General features: G+C 55.1%; 1 protein-coding gene across 2 annotated transcripts; it reads left to right on the top strand.

The window, feature by feature from the left end:
• Nucleotides 1–3,605: 3,605 nt before the first annotated feature.
• On the top strand, nucleotides 3,606–16,362 carry DRD2 (dopamine receptor D2). Of its 2 annotated transcripts, XM_060157954.1 has the most exons (7): nucleotides 3,606–3,917; nucleotides 8,869–8,978; nucleotides 10,036–10,172; nucleotides 11,335–11,525; nucleotides 12,428–12,514; nucleotides 14,107–14,434; nucleotides 16,169–16,362. In XM_060157954.1, exons 1-7 carry the CDS (start codon nucleotides 3,633–3,635, stop codon nucleotides 16,360–16,362), a joined length of 1,332 nt encoding a protein of 443 aa, XP_060013937.1. In that variant the 5' UTR covers nucleotides 3,606–3,632. The 2 variants fall into 2 exon arrangements, with proteins under 2 accessions (XP_060013937.1, XP_060013936.1); XM_060157953.1 differs by lacking the exon at nucleotides 12,428–12,514 and having other exon boundaries at nucleotides 3,633–3,917.
• The last annotated feature ends 841 nt before the right edge of the window (nucleotides 16,363–17,203 follow it).

Genomic DNA, 17,203 nt, shown 5'->3' with positions numbered 1-17,203 from the left:
CATGAGGCCTTTCTAGCCTTGGTGAGACTTGCTTTGCAGAGTAACCAGCAGCACAGATAAGTGCTAACCGCCAGCCACCACCCCCTCCCCCGCCCCCAACCAGCAACGCTCACATTTGCCATTGAAACTGTACCCATAGTGTAAGTCTCAGCTGAAGCTCTCCCCTCTCCAGGAAGCCTTCCATGAACACTCTGGCTGTGCCCATGCGCACATGCTCTCTGGTGTCTGAGTATCCCTGTATCCCCAATAGATTTCCTGTGTGCTGCCCTCCTCCTCAGTCTGCTTTCTGGGGACCAACATGTAACACCCATGATATTCTTGGGCTGCATCTTTCTTTGGTCACTTGTTGATCTGATGGGTTATGTTAACAGTTACATTTCAAGTGTGGAGGGGTTTTCTTCCCAGTTGGACTCACAGAGCCTTTGATTCAATTCTGCAAACAGCTGTTAAACACTTACTGCCTGCAAATCACAGCATTAGGAGTTGGAAGAGAAAAATAAGAGAGTATGCTTTTTTGTTTATTCCACGAATAAGATGAGGCATGAGCAAGACACGGTGTAATCCTTGAAATGTTTACACCCCAGTGAACAAAACAGACACAAAAATGGGGAATGTTCCAGAATGCAACCATGAGACAATGCCTTGGGAGCCCCGAGGAAGATGGGAGATGGTCCAGCCAGCAGGACTTGGGATTGATTCCAGGGCAGGAGGATTCTGAGCAAGGCTTGCTCTGAAAGATGGGTAGGGATTGGTCAGTAGGGGCAAGGGAAAAGAAGTTTTCCAGATACTTTTCTCATTTGTAGAGTGGAGATAAGAATTACAAGCCTTCGAGGTTATTTTGAGGATACATGAGATACTATATCGAAAAGAAAAAGACTTGGCAAACTATCATCTCCTTTGCAAGCAGATGAAGCTGTCATCACAGGGCAGGGTCAGGATCCTGTTGCAGAAACAGTAGTCTGGTTGGGTATGGAGAATGGGTGGGGTGGGGGAGACAGGGTGCTGAGAGTTCCCATCAGATGCTCCCGGTCCTACCCAGAGAGGGACTAAAGAGGTGGGAGGAGGGGCAGAGAGGAACAGGCAGGATCCTGGGGGAGGGGAGTGTGTCTCCGAGTCTCCAGGCCCCTGACTGTGCCTGGCGCAATGCTTTATGCCCAGCAAGCTCAAGAGATGCTGACTGAGCAAATGAATGGCGCGATCAGCCCCTGCTGCCTGATCAATACATACATGCAGGTCTCCCTCTGTGTGCTCCAAATGGGAAAAGGTACCAGCGGGCTTTGCCCAGTGCAGCATCAGTATGACATAGTGCTTCACTACTGTGGAACTGGAAGACTTGTTGCATGGTGGCATTCCATGTCACCCCACATGGAATTAGGCATTTTGTTTTCTCTAAGGGGCTCCGGAGTGGTGGTGCTGGGTTGGACATCATCTGTACTCCTCTGCTGAGAGCTGGCGGAGCAGATGTGTCAGAGGGATGAGGGTGTAGAGGTGGGCACACCCTTCTCCGGCGTCCCCTCTGACCCGTTGCGGCTGGTGGGCCCTCCTCCCTGATTTCGACATGGTACCATGTTCAGATCGAATGGCATAAGTTGCTGGATTTCAAATCCATTTGGGTAGCAAAGCACCTGGAAGTCGTGGGGCTTTGTGTGGAATGCCTTGAAATACTGATCATTTAGTTCCATTGTGTGAACGAGGAACACTTTTGTTAGCAGGAAAGCCAACTATATTATATGTGCATTATGTTTCAATCACAACTGAAACACAGGCTGTCAGGCTCATCAATGCCCACTGCCTCTGAGCCCCTCTGCTTTCTTTTCTCAGTGAGCAGGCATCACCCAGCCTCCAAGAGCGCAGTGCAGAAATCCGGAGTTATCCTCGTCTCCTTTGTCTCCCTGCCTGCCCCCTCCCCTCTCCCACCCCACACCTATCCAATGACCAAATTCCATGAAATTGACTTCCAAGTTAGCTAGTGACTCTGAACACGCCTCTCCATGCTCATTCCCATGCCTTCATTCAGACAATCACCATCTCGCCTGAATTACAGTCACAACCTCACTTACCGCTAACATCCCCTCTGCACCGCATAGCCAGCGACCTGGGCAAAGCAGCAATCCAATGGAGTCATTCCTCTGCACCCAGGCTTTCAGGGGCTCCAAGTTTACAAGACCCGTTCTGGCCCAAGAACAGCCCTCCAGTTTAATTTTCCCCAGCTTCATCATCATGCCCTACATTTTTAGCCAAAGAGAATTATTTGCTGTTTGGGACCATGTTGTGTTCTCTCTGGCTGGAACATCTCCCCTGCACTCAGTTGCCCGGTTAACTCCTTCTACTTCATCTCCGATGACGCCTCCTTCAGGAAGTGTTTCCCCCCTGAGATGCGACGCCCATTCCGCCGGGCTCTCAGTGCATAAATGCAGAACCTCATCAGCTCTTCCTTGGGTTCCTGCAGCTGGTCCTGCCACCCCACTGAGTGCCACACTTCCGTTCTCTACGCAGCAGTCAGACTCTTCTCTCTGAAAGGCACATCTGATCGTGTGGGTCAAGTCTAAACTCCTAGAGTGAATTACAAGGCCCTCTGTGGTGGAGGATGTTGCAGCCTCCAGTTCAGCCCATCCCAAGCCCTCTGTGCTCCAGCTGTCCCGAATCTCCCGCCAGCCCTCCAACGTGGCACCTACTCTCCAGCTCTGAAATTTGCTTACCTGCTTCCTATATGTGGACCTTCCCCTGGCTCCCAACTCTTTACCTGACTGCATCCTGTAGGTGTCAGTTGGGCATCACTTCCTCAGGAAAGCCTTCTCTGAATCCCTAAACTATGTTGTGTCTCTCTCCCCATTCCGTTTCCTAGCGCCTACCACCCATAGATTTAATTGTTTGGCTAATTGGCTATTGTTCCTTTTATTTATTTTTATTTTTTATTTTTTTGCGGTACGCGGGCCTCTCACTGCTGTGGCCTCTCCCGTTGTGGAGCACAGGCTCCGGACGTGCAGGCTCAGCGGCCATGGCTCACGGGCCCAGCCGCTCCGCGGCATGTGGGATCTTCCCTGACCGGGGCACGAACCCGTGTCCCCTGCATCGGCAGGTGGACTCTCAACCGCTGCGCCACCAGGGAAGCCCCTATTGTTCCTTTTAGAATGTGAGCTGGAGAACTATGCATATTTTGTTCCTGACTATGTTTCTAGCATTATACAGAACAATGTTCAATAAACGTTTATAGAACTAAGAATGAATGAATGCATATCTCTAGTCTTCCCACTAGAAGCTGAACTCCTCACTAACTTGTGTGGGGCATGGGATGCACTTAATTTTTTGTTGAATAAATGGGTGAATGAATGATCAGCTCTTTTCAAGATCATCTATTTTATTATAGTTAAAAAATTGTACTTTCTCATTTGTTTTACCATCTGCAAGAACTTGCTAGCAGAAGAGTGGCAGCAGGCCCCAATGTTTTAAAAAGATTTGGGGATGCAAACCTTAAATCCTGAGGCTGGAGAATTCTCTTTTAACCTCCCATGGTACGTTTTAGCCCCGGAGCCCTCTGTGGGTGGCAGCATGCTTTGGGAGGCCCTCCTGCTTACGCCCTGTGTCCGTTTCTCCTGGCCAGAGCCTGGCTACCCAGTGGCCCCGCTGCTCCCATGGATCCGCTGAACCTGTCCTGGTACGATGACGATCTGGAGAGCCGGAACTGGAGCCGGCCCTTCAACGGGTCCGAAGGGAAAGCCGACAGGCCCCACTACAACTACTACGCCATGCTGCTAACCCTGCTCATTTTCGTCATCGTCTTCGGCAACGTGCTGGTGTGCATGGCCGTGTCCCGCGAGAAGGCGCTGCAGACCACCACCAACTACCTGATCGTCAGCCTCGCTGTGGCCGACCTCCTAGTGGCCACGCTCGTCATGCCCTGGGTGGTCTACCTGGAGGTAGGTCTGGGCCCCTGCTGTGCTCGGGCGCCTTCCCCGGGAGGATCCAGGCTCCTCACTGGCTCCCTCCAAGAGTGCGCCTTCTCGGGTGGACTCAGTCTTACAAAATGGGTAGATCGTCTCCTTAACAATCCCGACTACCCGTTGTAAGGCGCTTAGTAAGTGCCAGGCCTCGCGTTAGTCCTTCACATACAGCATCTCCCCACCGAGCCCTCACAGCATCTTCTGGGTGGTGAGCCAGACGGTCAGAGAAGTTAGGTGACTTCTCCAGCCTCGCACAGCAGCTGGAATTCGGGCCCCAGAGTTGGTTCATTAGGTCGTGTTGAGAACGGGAGTCATCGACAAGGATCCCTGAGGATGGCGGAGGCTCGTGCTCCCGGGCCTGAAATCTTCACCCTTCTCTCCCCGCTTCGGAATGCGGGCTGTTGCTCCACGCTCTCCTCCCTGCCCTCCCCACTCCTCCGTGTGTCCTAGGCTGTGTCTGGGACCTCCAGCTCAAGGCTGCTGTGAACTGTGCTGTACCCCTTTTCCTGGGGAAGGACCACATGGAGACGCATTGCTTGGCCGGGAACAGAGCCCAGCCCTGAGCCCGGAATAGTGAGTAGGCAGCCCCTGCTGTGGGCCAGGCGCTGCCGGGCATTCCATGGACACATACTCAGCAAATACTCGTGGTGATTCTGACTCGATATCATTCTTCTCACTTTAAGGAAGAGGAAACAGAAGCTTTGAGAAGTTGCCTGTCTTTACCTGGATCACACAGCAAAGGGGGAAATCACTGAGAAGTCCTGAAGTGGGGACCCACCTCCAGGAGGACACTTTCCAGAGTTGGCAGGCAGATGAGGGAGGACCTGGGGGATCTGGGTGGGCACAGGCTAGATCCCGCCACTTTCTCTGCCCTGGGTTCTGGGGGTGGAGTCTGGATTCAAGGGAAGCTGACCAGGCATTCAGGAAAAAGCCAATGCCAAGGTCACTAAGATCTCTGAGCTGTTACCTCCCCGCCCCGGACGAGAGGGAAATTTACCTGTGCCGTAGAGACAAGCCCCTGCCTGGGAGGGAAGGCTTCCACCTTTCAAAGAAAACATGAAACCTTTGTAGGTTTGAGCAGAGGAGACATCTAGCAGAAGAAGCGGAGGTGGGGAGGAGAGGCTGGTCTTACAGTCTCCACGTCCCCAGGGGCTCCTGTTGTCATTACCACACGGGCCCACATGGAGCTCTGGGCCATCACTCCCTTGGTTTCCTTTAGCACGGCTCAGACAGGCTGGAACTTTCAAACTGACCGGAATGTTAAGAGACAACCAACAAGAAACAGACAATAGATACAATACAACCTAAAACCATACAGGCGCCACCGGCCAGCCGTCCAATTATTCCATGACTGCACGTTTGTGGAGACCCCTAGACTCTGTCCATCCCACATCCTGTTTGAGGGCCTCTCCCCGAGGAACGCCTTCTTGATTCTTACACTTGTTCCCTGCCTGCTCCCCTGAAAAGGAGGTTCCCAGGCCGCAGACCATCAGGTAAAAAATGTTGGGTATCTGGCCAAGCAAATAACCTCTCTGCGCCTGGTTTCCTCATCTAGAAATGAAGATAATCACAGTGCTTATGTCATAGCATTGTTTGAGAATCACATGTGTTAATATATGAGAAGTGCTTAGAATGGCGGCAGGCATATAGTAAGCACCATGTAAAAGTAGTCATGACCAAGGTGATGAAGATGAAGATGCTGATAGGTAGCCACACCTCTGCACATTGAAGGACCCTCCCCATGCCCAGGCAAAGAGGTGTCCTCTTCCAGAGGGAGGCTTGCTCTGCCCAGGACTCTGGGTGTGGGATCTGGGGCTTCCAGACCCACCACCCCTACCCAGAGCCCCTAAGGGAGAGCCACATCTGAGCTTTAGGGCTCCTAGGAATCTATAGGTTCTCGACACACATATTTTAAACATACCTGTTCACATTATTTTAAAGGTAAAGCTCAGTGTTTCAGGGGAGGGTGAAGAATGGCATCTCATAGGGCAGTGCTCAAACTCTCCCATCAAACAAGAGCTGGACAGTGGGCCCTGCGACATTGTCTCGGGTACTTATTGTCCCTAGAGAATGTCTCAAGTGGAGTCTCACCCTATCCCAACATCCTGTTAAAGTATCCTCCCAACCATATACTGTACCCTCTCCAGAGACAATCTCGTTGTCCAGAATTTCCCATCCTGTTCCATTCCCAGCGATGCTAAATGCCTCTGATAGCCTGCCATGTCGGCATCTGCTGCTCAGTGTACGGGAAGCACGCTGGGTTTGGAATGAGAGAACCGGGTTCGATTCCTGACCACTTTCCACCTGGAGACACTGAGAGAAGAGAGCCAGGGCCTGCTTGTCTGCATAGGCCATTTTGGCCTCACAAGCCCTTGAGAGGAGGCTTTGCCTCGTGAATTTTCCAGAAAAGCAGATGCGATTGAGAAAATGGGCAGACTCAGATCCCCGTTCTTGACTCGCTCAGTCAACAGGTGTGAGCATGTCTGCATCCTGCCCCATTCCTGGGGCTGGGCTCCAAGGCCATGGCAGGGCCATTATAGTGCAGCCCGATGGAGATGACGAGGGAGCAGCCTCCACAGGAGACGTGGGAGCACAACGGGGCGGGGAGCATAGGACCAGGCCTGGAGGCGTTGGGGAAGGCTCGCAGGCAGAGGTGATGCTTTCAGAAGAATTAGCCAGGAGAGGAGCAAAGGCACTTGCACTGCAGGCAGAGGAAAAAGTGTGCAAAGCCCCAGAGTGGGGTGTAGGGGCAGGGGTGTAGCTGCTGGAGGTTTCGAGGGGCGGTGGCCTCCGAGGTTTGCCGTCACATTCCATAGAAATGAGTGTAAAGTGTTTGGAACCGTGCCTGACACATGTGTACAAGTTATTGTTAGGATTTAGCCGAGGCAGCTTGAGGCCCATCCCACCGGTCTCATTCTGTGCAAGAATATTGAGGAATGTTGTCCAAAGGTGCGGAGGGAACAGCCCTGAAGTGGGACTAGTATAGCTGGGGGACGGTACTCCCTTTGTTACTAAATGATCAGGTGCTCTTGGGCAAGTCCTTTTCCTCCCTGACCCCGTTAGTCTACCCTTGCCGTTACAATCTCTCCCTTCCCACTTTGTGTTTATCTAGTACTTTTTACATAATCATCTCCTCTTTTGACAAGCTAGATTGTCCCCTCCAAGGCAGCTCAGGAGAGAGCACAGGATGTGCTGCCCAAAGAGCTTGCTTCAAATTCCAGCCCTGCTGCGTACTAGCTGGGTGTACTCCTCAGCTGCATTCCCTCGTCCAAGGATGGACACAAGCAATCCCTTCTTGTCCAAGCTTTAAGCACAATAAATGAGATGAAGTATGTGCCCACGGGAGACGCTCTGTAAACAGTGGCTATCAACACGCTTTCTTGAGCCTTTGATCCAGAAGCCCCTAACTGCGTTCTAGAGCAGCTGCTCCTGGAACCTCGGAGGAAGCCCCGCCTTCTTCTGTCCTCCAGGAAGCCTTTGGCGGGCAGGGATTGAGAGCTCCCTGAAGGCTGTGTCAGGATTGTTCACCACTGTGCCCCAGAGTCTAGGACACAGCCAGCCGCATAGTAAGTTGTCCAATAAGTGTCTGTAGAAGAGAAGGCAGGGAGGACGGAAGGAAGCAGGGAGGATGGAGAAGACGGCCCTGATATCTCAGACCTAGAACCCCAGGGGAATGACAGCAGTTTGGAAATACTAGTCCTAGGAGGGCGCCAAGGTGGAGCACAGACCATGTGGGCCTGGGACCCTCTCAGTAGTGTCTTAAAGGTAGACTCTGTTGATGCCAGGGAAGCCTCTTCTATCCCCGTCCACCTGTGCCTGCCTCCCTGGCCCCCGGATATCCAGCTCACCTGGCCAGCATGGCGACACGAGAGGCCTCCTGTCTTCTGGGAAAAGCTGCAGTTTCCTCCAAGCAGTTCCCATCACTGTGCTTAAATGCCAGCAATTGGTTTTATGCCTGAGAGCAGCTAAGAGGCCAGTGCTGAGAGTAAGCATTATAATTAGCCCTGCTGCCCTGCTGTGCCCCACAGAGTGGGTCCTGCTCTGCTCCCGTCACGGGGAGGGGCTTTCCTGCTCCCCTTTTCTCCGATAGGTAGTAGTGCAAGTCGTATCTCCCTGTCCTGACTCTGTCCTCAGGGATGGGGCCTGCTCCAACCTTCCACGGCCGCCAGGGCCAGCCTGCTGTGTGTGCCTGTGTGTGTAAATGGGAGGTGTCAGGGTGTGGGTGTGCATGGGGGGTAGGAATGTGTCTGTCGGGGGGGAAGAGGGGTGCAAAACGCTCTTGCCGAGAGCTGGGCTCCTCATTTTACACTGAAGCAGGGATGTGTCATTACACACCTTCCCCAGCCCGTCCTGCTCTTCTGAAAGCTCTAGTCCAGGCTTGCCTTCTTTCACTCTCTAAGTGTAACAAGGAGCAGAAACGTCTTCACTGCTTCATAGTCACTGTCTTCACCACTGTTCTTAACAGACACTTACTGGGTCCCAACTCTGTGCCATACACCAAGGAGCAGCCCGGCTCCCCTAGAAACCTGGGCCAGGGCAGGGCAGGAGCTGAGCTGAAAGGCCTTAGGCGAGTCACTGCACTTTTCTGAGGCTCGGTTTCCTCACTGGTAACATGAGGATCACAGGGTGTTCACACAAACGTTCTACAGGTGAGGGTTCAAAGCTGAGGCACTTGAGTAAGTTGGTCATCTTTCTTTTAGCAAAGTTCTTGGCACAAAGTGGCCTTATGTGTCTAGGAGGAGAAGGGGCCGGGGCAAGGACCTCAGACACCTGTGGGTACAGCTTCCCATGGCTGCCCCTCTCCTCCCTCGGGCAGAGCCCCACGAGACCCCCACTGAGCCCATGGCCCGGTCTGCCCCGGGACGCCGAGCTACAGTGCCTGAGCCAATCTCCTCTCCTGTCCGCCCATTATGTTGCCTTGTCCTAGGTGGTGGGCGAGTGGAAATTCAGCAGGATCCACTGTGATATCTTTGTCACTCTGGACGTCATGATGTGCACGGCAAGCATCCTGAACCTGTGTGCCATCAGCATCGACAGGTGAGCCCAGCCAGGATGGGGGAGGGGACCTAGACCGTTCACCTCTTGGGCTGCCCCACCTCTTCTGCAGGGTCAGGCTCTGTCCATGATGCTATACGGCTGGCTGTGTGCCTGTGAGTCCGCGTGTCTGTGTGTGCATGTGTGCATGTACGCGTGCACGCGTGAGTGTGTGCACGTGTGTGGGAGAGGACAGGACCCCTAAAGGGAGACTGTCTATGGGCAGTGATGCTACAAAGAATACCCAGACAGGGACAGGCACAGAGGAGAAAGCCCCTGACCTGACTGAAGCCCTAGACCTATCACTTCTTACTTGCGTGACCTCGGGCAGATTGCAGATGTTTTCAGAGCCCTAGTTTCACTGTCTACAAACCAGGCATGATGGTACCTGCCCACATGCGGGTCTCGTATCTGGTTGTGCATTTTGCGTCCAGCACAGGGCACAAGGCCAAGGGGGCCCAGGTTCTGCCCACCTGGCTAAGCTCTATCCCCAGAGCCTTTTACTAATTTGCACACATGGGCCACATGGACTCCCAGAGGCCCTGGCTCTACACCCTCTGCTGGATTCTTGGAAGATGAATGGAACTAATGTCTCAGAAGTGCTGGGTAGGGCGATGTGTGGCATCACAAACAATTACCATTGTTATTATTTTTTGCTGAATGAGACCTAACCCTTGCTCTGAGGGTCCTGGCTACCAATCCATCATCAAACACTTCTACCCGTCACGGGCCCAGCACAGGTGCAGGGGGTACAGTTTCAAAGGTGCAAAGACCCAGGCCGTGGCCCCTCGAAAAGCCTAAAATCCAAGCAGGGAGACTGGAGTGGCAGATACGGTCCAGGATGGAATGGTAGCCGGTCAGTCAGCAAACACTTGATTGGCAGTCACCAACTGTCCTTGCTGTCTGAGTTGGGGGCAGGAGAGCGTTGATTTAGAGTAAACAGGAGGTGGACCAACTTTCCATCCTCCCAAAGTGGGGTCTCTGTTGTGCCAATGTTGTGGAGTGAGTGGTCCCTGGGCCTGCACCCCAGACTCAAGGTTCCCGCCCCGCGCCCTCACAGGTACACAGCCGTGGCCATGCCCATGCTCTACAACACGCGCTACAGCTCCAAGCGCCGAGTCACCGTCATGATCACCATCGTCTGGGTCCTGTCCTTCACCATCTCCTGCCCGCTGCTCTTCGGACTCAACAACACAGGTGAGTCCTGCCTCTGGTTGCCTGGGGCTCAGCTGGCCCCAGCCCTGGCCCTGTGCAGGACCTTGAGGGAGCTAAACCCTGGTGCGGACATGGGTGGTGACCCATCAGGAGCCTGTCCGCCACCTCGGACTGAGGCCAGGCTGAGTCTCCTGGGCCAAGCCTGACTCCGAGTTGTACCTGGTAAGGTCAGAGAGGAACAATGGCCTGGAGCACAAGGGAGCTGGGTGAGGAGTGGGGATAATGCTTCAGAAGGACGCCTGGCCATTTTCAACTTTGAACTGAAGCAGACCAGACAGCCGTGCAAAATGCACGTGTGTGCCTGTCTGTGTGTGTGCACACAGGGTCGGAGGCTGCCGGGTCTCCATCACCCCTGATAATAGTGTTTGTATAATGAAGCTGCAGCCTCCGGGCCGGCCAATCCCAGGCCAGGCCTGAGCCACCTGGAGCAGGAAAGGTAGAAACAAGTAGGAGGCTAGCTCACTGTGACTGTGTCCTGTGCAAGGCAGTCAGGAGCGCCTCCGACAGAAGAGGCACAGCGACCGTCAGGGAGATAGATGACACCGGTGTGCCTCCAGAGACCATCACCAGACAGGACACAAGGAAGCCTTGAAAGCACGCGGTTCAAGATCTAAGTGTCATGGGAGTTCCAAGAAGCAGGAATAGGGCTAAACGTGCTTGGATTAATCTGGAAAGGAAAATCTGGAAAGAGGATAGACATCTGCTAGATCTGGAGGGGAACTTGGAAAGACATTGGAACACAGGTGAGTTCAGCAAAGAGGACCAAGTCATCTTGTCCCTAAAATTAAAAGGTGTCAGACCTCCCGCCAATACACAGGAAAGGCTACAATAATAGGTTACTCTGCTTCTATCATTTTCTTCCGTCATTTTGTCCCCAAAACCGTGGCGCCACTCGTGTGCTCATGGATGACAAAACTAATGATGAAGTAACGAGGGGATATTAATGGAAACGCTTGGAAACAGTCATCACAGCTTGGCTTTCTGCTCATGGTTGTTTTTAATACTCTGATTTATGCTGCACATTTACTTACATCTAACGTTTCCAGGCCGCCTTAGGCGTCTAGTCATATTCTCGGTAACTGGGATGGCGCTGTCGCCCGGGGGGCCTGCTGACACACCCACCTGGGGCTCTCCTCCCCCCCAGACCAGAACGAATGCATCATCGCCAACCCCGCCTTCGTGGTCTACTCCTCCATCGTCTCCTTCTACGTGCCCTTCCTCGTCACCCTGCTGGTCTACATCAAGATCTACATCGTCCTCCGCAGGCGGCGCAAGCGGGTCAACACTAAGCGCAGCAGCCGGGCTTTCAGGGCCAACCTGAAGGCCCCGCTCAAGGTCCCGAGATCCCCTCCCCCGACGTCCCTGCCTAACCGTGACCCAGGGGTGCATGGGGTCCAGGCTGGAGGAGCTCCGAGGAGCCGGGCGCGGGCAGATTTCGAAGGCTGGGACCTCAGTGGGCAACTTGAATCTCCAGGGGTCGGAGGTGGGGAGCGGGCGGAGACCATCCTGGGAGGAGAGGACTCTGCATGGAGACCACTGTCTGAACCCAGCAGCTCCTGGAACTCCACGGCTTTGCTGTCCTCCCTTTCTCCTTTTCTCGCTCTGGCCCTTCTGTCTCCCTTTCTGCCCCTCTGAGGCCTCCATCCCATCTCCTTTATCTCCCATGCTCTGTCCTCTTCTGTTCAAACCTCCTTCTACCTCACCTGCTCCTGCCTGCTTCCCTCCTCTGCCTCCCTTTCTTTTCCATACTTGTGTCTTGTGACTTCCCTCCGCTCAGCCCTCCCTGAGGAAGACGGTATGTGGGCACAGAAGGAACAAGTGCTTTGGGCTTAGACACATCAGGTTCAAATCCTGGCACCGCCACTTTTTTGCTGAGTGACCTTGGGCAAGTTGCTTAACTTCTCTGAGCCTGTTTCCTCATCTGTTAAACGTGAATCAAAATACAGATCTCACAGGGTGGTCTTGAGGATTCGGTGTGAGAGGGATTGAGCATGCCTACTAGGGTGCCAGACCCTTAGCAGGTGCCACATAAAAGTCAGGGCCCTGCTGTCCCTCATTCTGCCCACCTCTTCCCATCACAGTACCGAGCCCACCCTTGCCTCGATTGCCTCCTCAGGCCCCCAGCCCCCTAATCTCTGCCCTCCTCTGAGCTCCTGTGCCCAGTCTGACTATCCTGCATTGGGATTCTGTCCCCAGCCCACTCCCCGTCATGACCCATGTGCTGGCTCACTCCACAGGGCAACTGCACTCACCCTGAGGACATGAAACTCTGCACCGTTATCATGAAGTCTAATGGGAGTTTCCCTGTGAACAGGCGGAGAGTGGTAAGTGTCCAGGTCAGGGACCTGGAGCCTGGTCTCTGCCTCTAGGGAAATGCACCTGCCATGATTCTCGAAGACCTCACCAGCTGCTCAAAGGGATAAGCACCTCTCAGGATCCCCCACTTTGTTTCAGCCGAGGCCAGGCTTACCACACACACTCGTAAGCAGGCAAGGAGCAAGACAGCTCAATTCTGCAAGGCACAGAGAGGGACCCCTAGCACAAGGAAATGGTTGGGAGAAAGGACTTGGCCGTATAACAATAACAATAATAATAATGGCTATGACCATTAACTGAGCACCTAGTATCTCATCAAATCCTCACGGCGACCCTGAGAGGTTAAGTCTTCTTGATCTTATGGATCTTCATTTTATAGAAGAGAAAGAGAGGCTCAGAGAGGTTAGGTAACTCACCCAGGCCAAACAGTGAGTGAGAGAGTGAGTAGTTGAGTCCAGACCTAAGTGACTCTCTGAAATCCATGCCCGTGTTCTTTCTACTTGCATACGCTGCCTTACAGACAGGCAGGTTCTGGGGCTGGAGGCTGGGTGCTGGGGGAGGAGGGAGCAGAGCGGGCATGGGGCTCACAGTAAAGTGCAGCCTGTAAGTAGAGACCAGAGATGCAGAATCCCAGCAGACCCCAGGGTCTGCTCAGTGATAGGAGCACCAGGGTCCAAGCAGCAGATGTCCCATCCCCTAGGGGTGAGAAGAGGATGGGCCAGGGATGCCACAGAGAACTGCACACCAAGTCCAGGTCAGGTGTTCTCAGGAAGCAGGGCCCCTGCTCTTCACTTGAACATTCACTGTTCACCTGCAAGGGCAGGGCTCCAAGCAACCGCTTGAGATACAGGGGCCGAGACAGGCACTCAGGATCGGGGCACCTGGGCACGCAGTGAGGCTGCGTTTCAGAAGCTCAGCCTGAGACCCTAAGTCCTGGAATAAGAGAGCATGAGGAAGGACCTGAGGCCAGGGCCCTCAAGATCAGCCCAGCGAGGAAGATGTGGGGACCCAGGGGTCCACCCTTCGGCCCCTGCGTCAGTCTACCAGGAGAAATGGGGCTCACCTGTGAGTGCTGGTACAGGGGCCTCGGGTCAGCCTGACAGCCCCTGTTTCGGCCTGGCAGGAAGACCAGGGTTGCCCTCATGCAGTTAGAACATGAGGTCCTGGAGGCTGGCACTTGGCTCCAGTCAGTAACTTACTCCCGGCAGCCAGCTGGCGCCTGGCCCTTAGCTGGCACTCAGTGAGTGTTGCTCATTCCTAACAGAGAAGCGCCAGGTACAAAGCCCCCATAGAATGGTGGTGGGGTCGCTGAGGCTGCCTGGGGATTGCTCTGAGAAGGGAGCCAGCGAGACCTGGCAGGTGGGGACTGCCTTGGGCCCTGGGTCCTGCCCCCAGACAGTCCCTACCTCCCAAAATGATCATCCCCCTTGCCTCGCTGGCAGAGTGACCCTGTGGTGCTCGTAGGAGTCTCCGTAGGGGGATAATGAAGGTCCGGGTGGGGCTGGGTGAGGCCAGGTGAGGCCAGAGGGGCCGGGTGAGGCTGGGTGGCTATGGCTGAGAACTTGCCTGGCTCTACCCAGAGCTCTCTGCCTCTGTGCAGGAGGCTGCCCGTCGAGCCCAGGAACTGGAAATGGAGATGCTCTCCAGCACCAGCCCGCCCGAGAGGACCCGGTACAGCCCCATCGCGCCCAGCCACCACCAGCTGACCCTCCCCAACGCATCCCACCACGGCCTCCACAGCACACCTGACAGTCCTGCCAAACCAGAGAAGAACGGACATGCCAAAGACCACACCAGGATTGCCAAGTTCTTTGAGATCCAGACCATGCCCAACGGCAAAACCCGGACCTCTCTCAAGACCATAAGCCGCAGGAAGCTCTCCCAGCAGAAGGAGAAGAAGGCCACCCAGATGCTCGCCATTGTTCTCGGTGAGTCGGCCCTGGCTGCGGGACACAGCCCGCCTCTGCCCGGCCCTGGCTGAGCAGTGGGCCCATCACTGTAGGTCCCATTACTTACCATCCCCCCCAGTCATGGCTGCTAGGTCACAGGACTGGCACTTTTCAGGCACAGGTCAAGCCCACGGACATATCTGACTAGGTAGATTCTATAATTATGCTCGTCCTAAAGACGTGGAAACTGAGCTTCGGAGAGCTTTTGTCACTTGATCAAAGAGGACACATGATTTAAACTCAGGCAGTCCCACTTCAGAATCTGAACTTGACCAATTTACCATAATGACCCCCAGAACCTCGTGACCCTGGGTAGGTCATTTCTCTCTCTCATCTCCCCATCAGTAGAGAGCAGGTTACTTTTCAGGGTTGTCGTGGTCATCAAATGATACACGGTGGTGAAAGCATTTTACAAACTACAAAGCCGTACACACGAGCGTCGTTAATATTGCTGTTGTTGAGGAATCAGGAAACTCACTTGCCTCAACCGAGACCCGGTGGGACCAAAGCTGTGAACGATAAACGGGGCTGTGAGGGGGCCCCCGATCTAAATGAGAGTGAGTGAGACAAGGCTTTAGAATAAATTCTCGGTCAAGAATCCAGGGCTGGACTGATGTGGGTGACGGGGACAGGATGGAGGGACTGATGTGTCTCTGCCTTCCAGGCAGCACCCAGGGCAGTTGTGACACCCACCCACACCCACCATCCCTTTGGCCTCCCAACAGTCCTATGACATGAGAAGGACAGGTGTCACTATTCTGGTTTTACAAATGAGAGCTCGTGGTCATAGCGGGTTAGGGCACCAACCCATGATCACGCGGCTGGGAGAGGCAGAGCGGGCTCTGGCCAGGGCCTCTGCTCCAGTCCTGGGGGTCTCTGCTTTGTGGCCCTGCCCTTCCCAGGCACTGCTCCATCCCCGGGGAATTCCTGTGTGCCCGTGGGGCATTCTGTGCAGACGGTGCCTCCCCACGGAGCGTCCCACCGAACAGGAGGTCCTGAGTGAGGCAGGCAGAGAGGTGGGCAGGAGGTCGGACTCGTGACAGCCTTGTGTCACCAGGCGGGGATTAGCAAGGGGTGTCCACCAAGGGCTGGGGAAGCTGGGGGAAAGCGTAGCAAGCGCCTGGCCACTTGGGGACCTCGATAGACTGGAGTTCAGATCTCGGCTGTGCCACCAAGAGTGGAGTGGCCTTGCGCACATCACAGAGCTGTCCCGAGCCTCCGTTTCCCGCCTTCCTCGTGGGGATGCCAAGAGGACTAAGTGGCTGCGCACCCAGCTCTCCCTCTGGCCCCAACCGCGCGTTCCCCACGGCAGTGAACAGACTCTCCACTCCCAGCTTCTGCGGAAGGTCGTCTCAAAGACGATGAGGAAGTAGAGTAGATACAGCCATTTCCACCAGCTGACCCGTGTCAGGGTGTTAAGCGTTCGGATTTGTTTTCAAGCCCTTTATCCTCCCTTATGAGGTGGGTATCGTTATATACACTGCACAGGCAGGAAAACAAGGCCGAGGGAGGTGAGATGACTGCAAACTGGGGTCAGAGGCAGGTCCAGCATCCAAGTCCGCGGCTCCCCCTGCGGTGCTCTTGCAGCCTTGGTGCCTGGGCGGGGCCTGAAGCACGCGATCCGGGTCCTCCCCCTCTGCCCCACCCGGTGCAGCCTCCCCACCCACGCCCTCCCCGGCCCCAGGCACCCCTGACTGCCCCCCTCTCCCCCAGGCGTGTTCATCATCTGCTGGCTGCCCTTCTTCATCACCCACATCCTGAACATACACTGTGACTGCAACATCCCACCCGTCCTGTACAGCGCCTTCACGTGGCTGGGCTACGTCAACAGCGCCGTGAACCCCATCATCTACACCACCTTCAACATTGAGTTCCGCAAGGCCTTCCTGAAGATCCTACACTGCTGACCCAGCTGCCCACCTGCACAGCAGCCTGCTTCCCAACTCCCTGCCCAGCGGCCCTGCCTCGGGCCCTGGGAGCCGTGGGCAGGGTGACACGGGGCAGACTCGGCCTTCTCCTCGCCCGCAGGCCCTGCGGCGTTAGCTTGGCTCCACGGCCCTCACTGACCGCACACCCTCGCTCTACCAGGGCAGTGCTAGAGAGCCAGGCATGGTGCCAGCCCTCGGGCCGGACCCCTGGCTCAGAGGCAGCTCACGGAGCCCCCTCCCACTTCCAGACCCTCTCTCCTTGGCACCAAAGACACAGCCGCCTTCTCTGACCTTTCTCTGGGGCTCTGGGGTTGCTGGGCCAGTGTCAAAGCTCAGAGGCCATGCTGGCCTGGTCTTCACAGGCCTGTGCTGGAGCGGGCAGTGGGGAGCGACGGACAGTTCACACCCCCCAAGGCCTACACCAGGGAAGCCAGAGCTCTTGCCAAGGCCCCATGTACATACCAGGTCTGGATGGACCCCAGAGAAGCCCAAGCCCAAAATGTCACCCCTTCTCCCCTACCGAGCCTGGCAGGAGCTGCTACTTCCATCCACAGCAGTGGGTCCCGACCCCACCCAGCTCCCCGTGAGGTTTCCATACTCCAAGAGCCCAGGAGGGTCTGCGGGGAGAGGACCACCCCTATCCCAAGCCCACTCTACTGCCCCCCTGACGGACGTGGGTGCCTCTCTGTAGCACATGTCGGGCCAACCTGGGAGAGCTGGCAGGGAAGGCGGGCACATGACATGTTTGGGGCTTGGCTGGGGGTGTCTGAGGTCCTATGGGAGACTGCTCCTGACACCCTCTGCCGCAAACCACGTCCTT

Source organism: Lagenorhynchus albirostris, chromosome 9 (genome assembly GCF_949774975.1).
Source record: "Lagenorhynchus albirostris chromosome 9, mLagAlb1.1, whole genome shotgun sequence".
NCBI lineage: Eukaryota > Metazoa > Chordata > Mammalia > Artiodactyla > Delphinidae > Lagenorhynchus > Lagenorhynchus albirostris.
Note: the sequence above shows the minus strand (reverse complement) of the source record. Positions and strands in the feature narration are given on the sequence as shown.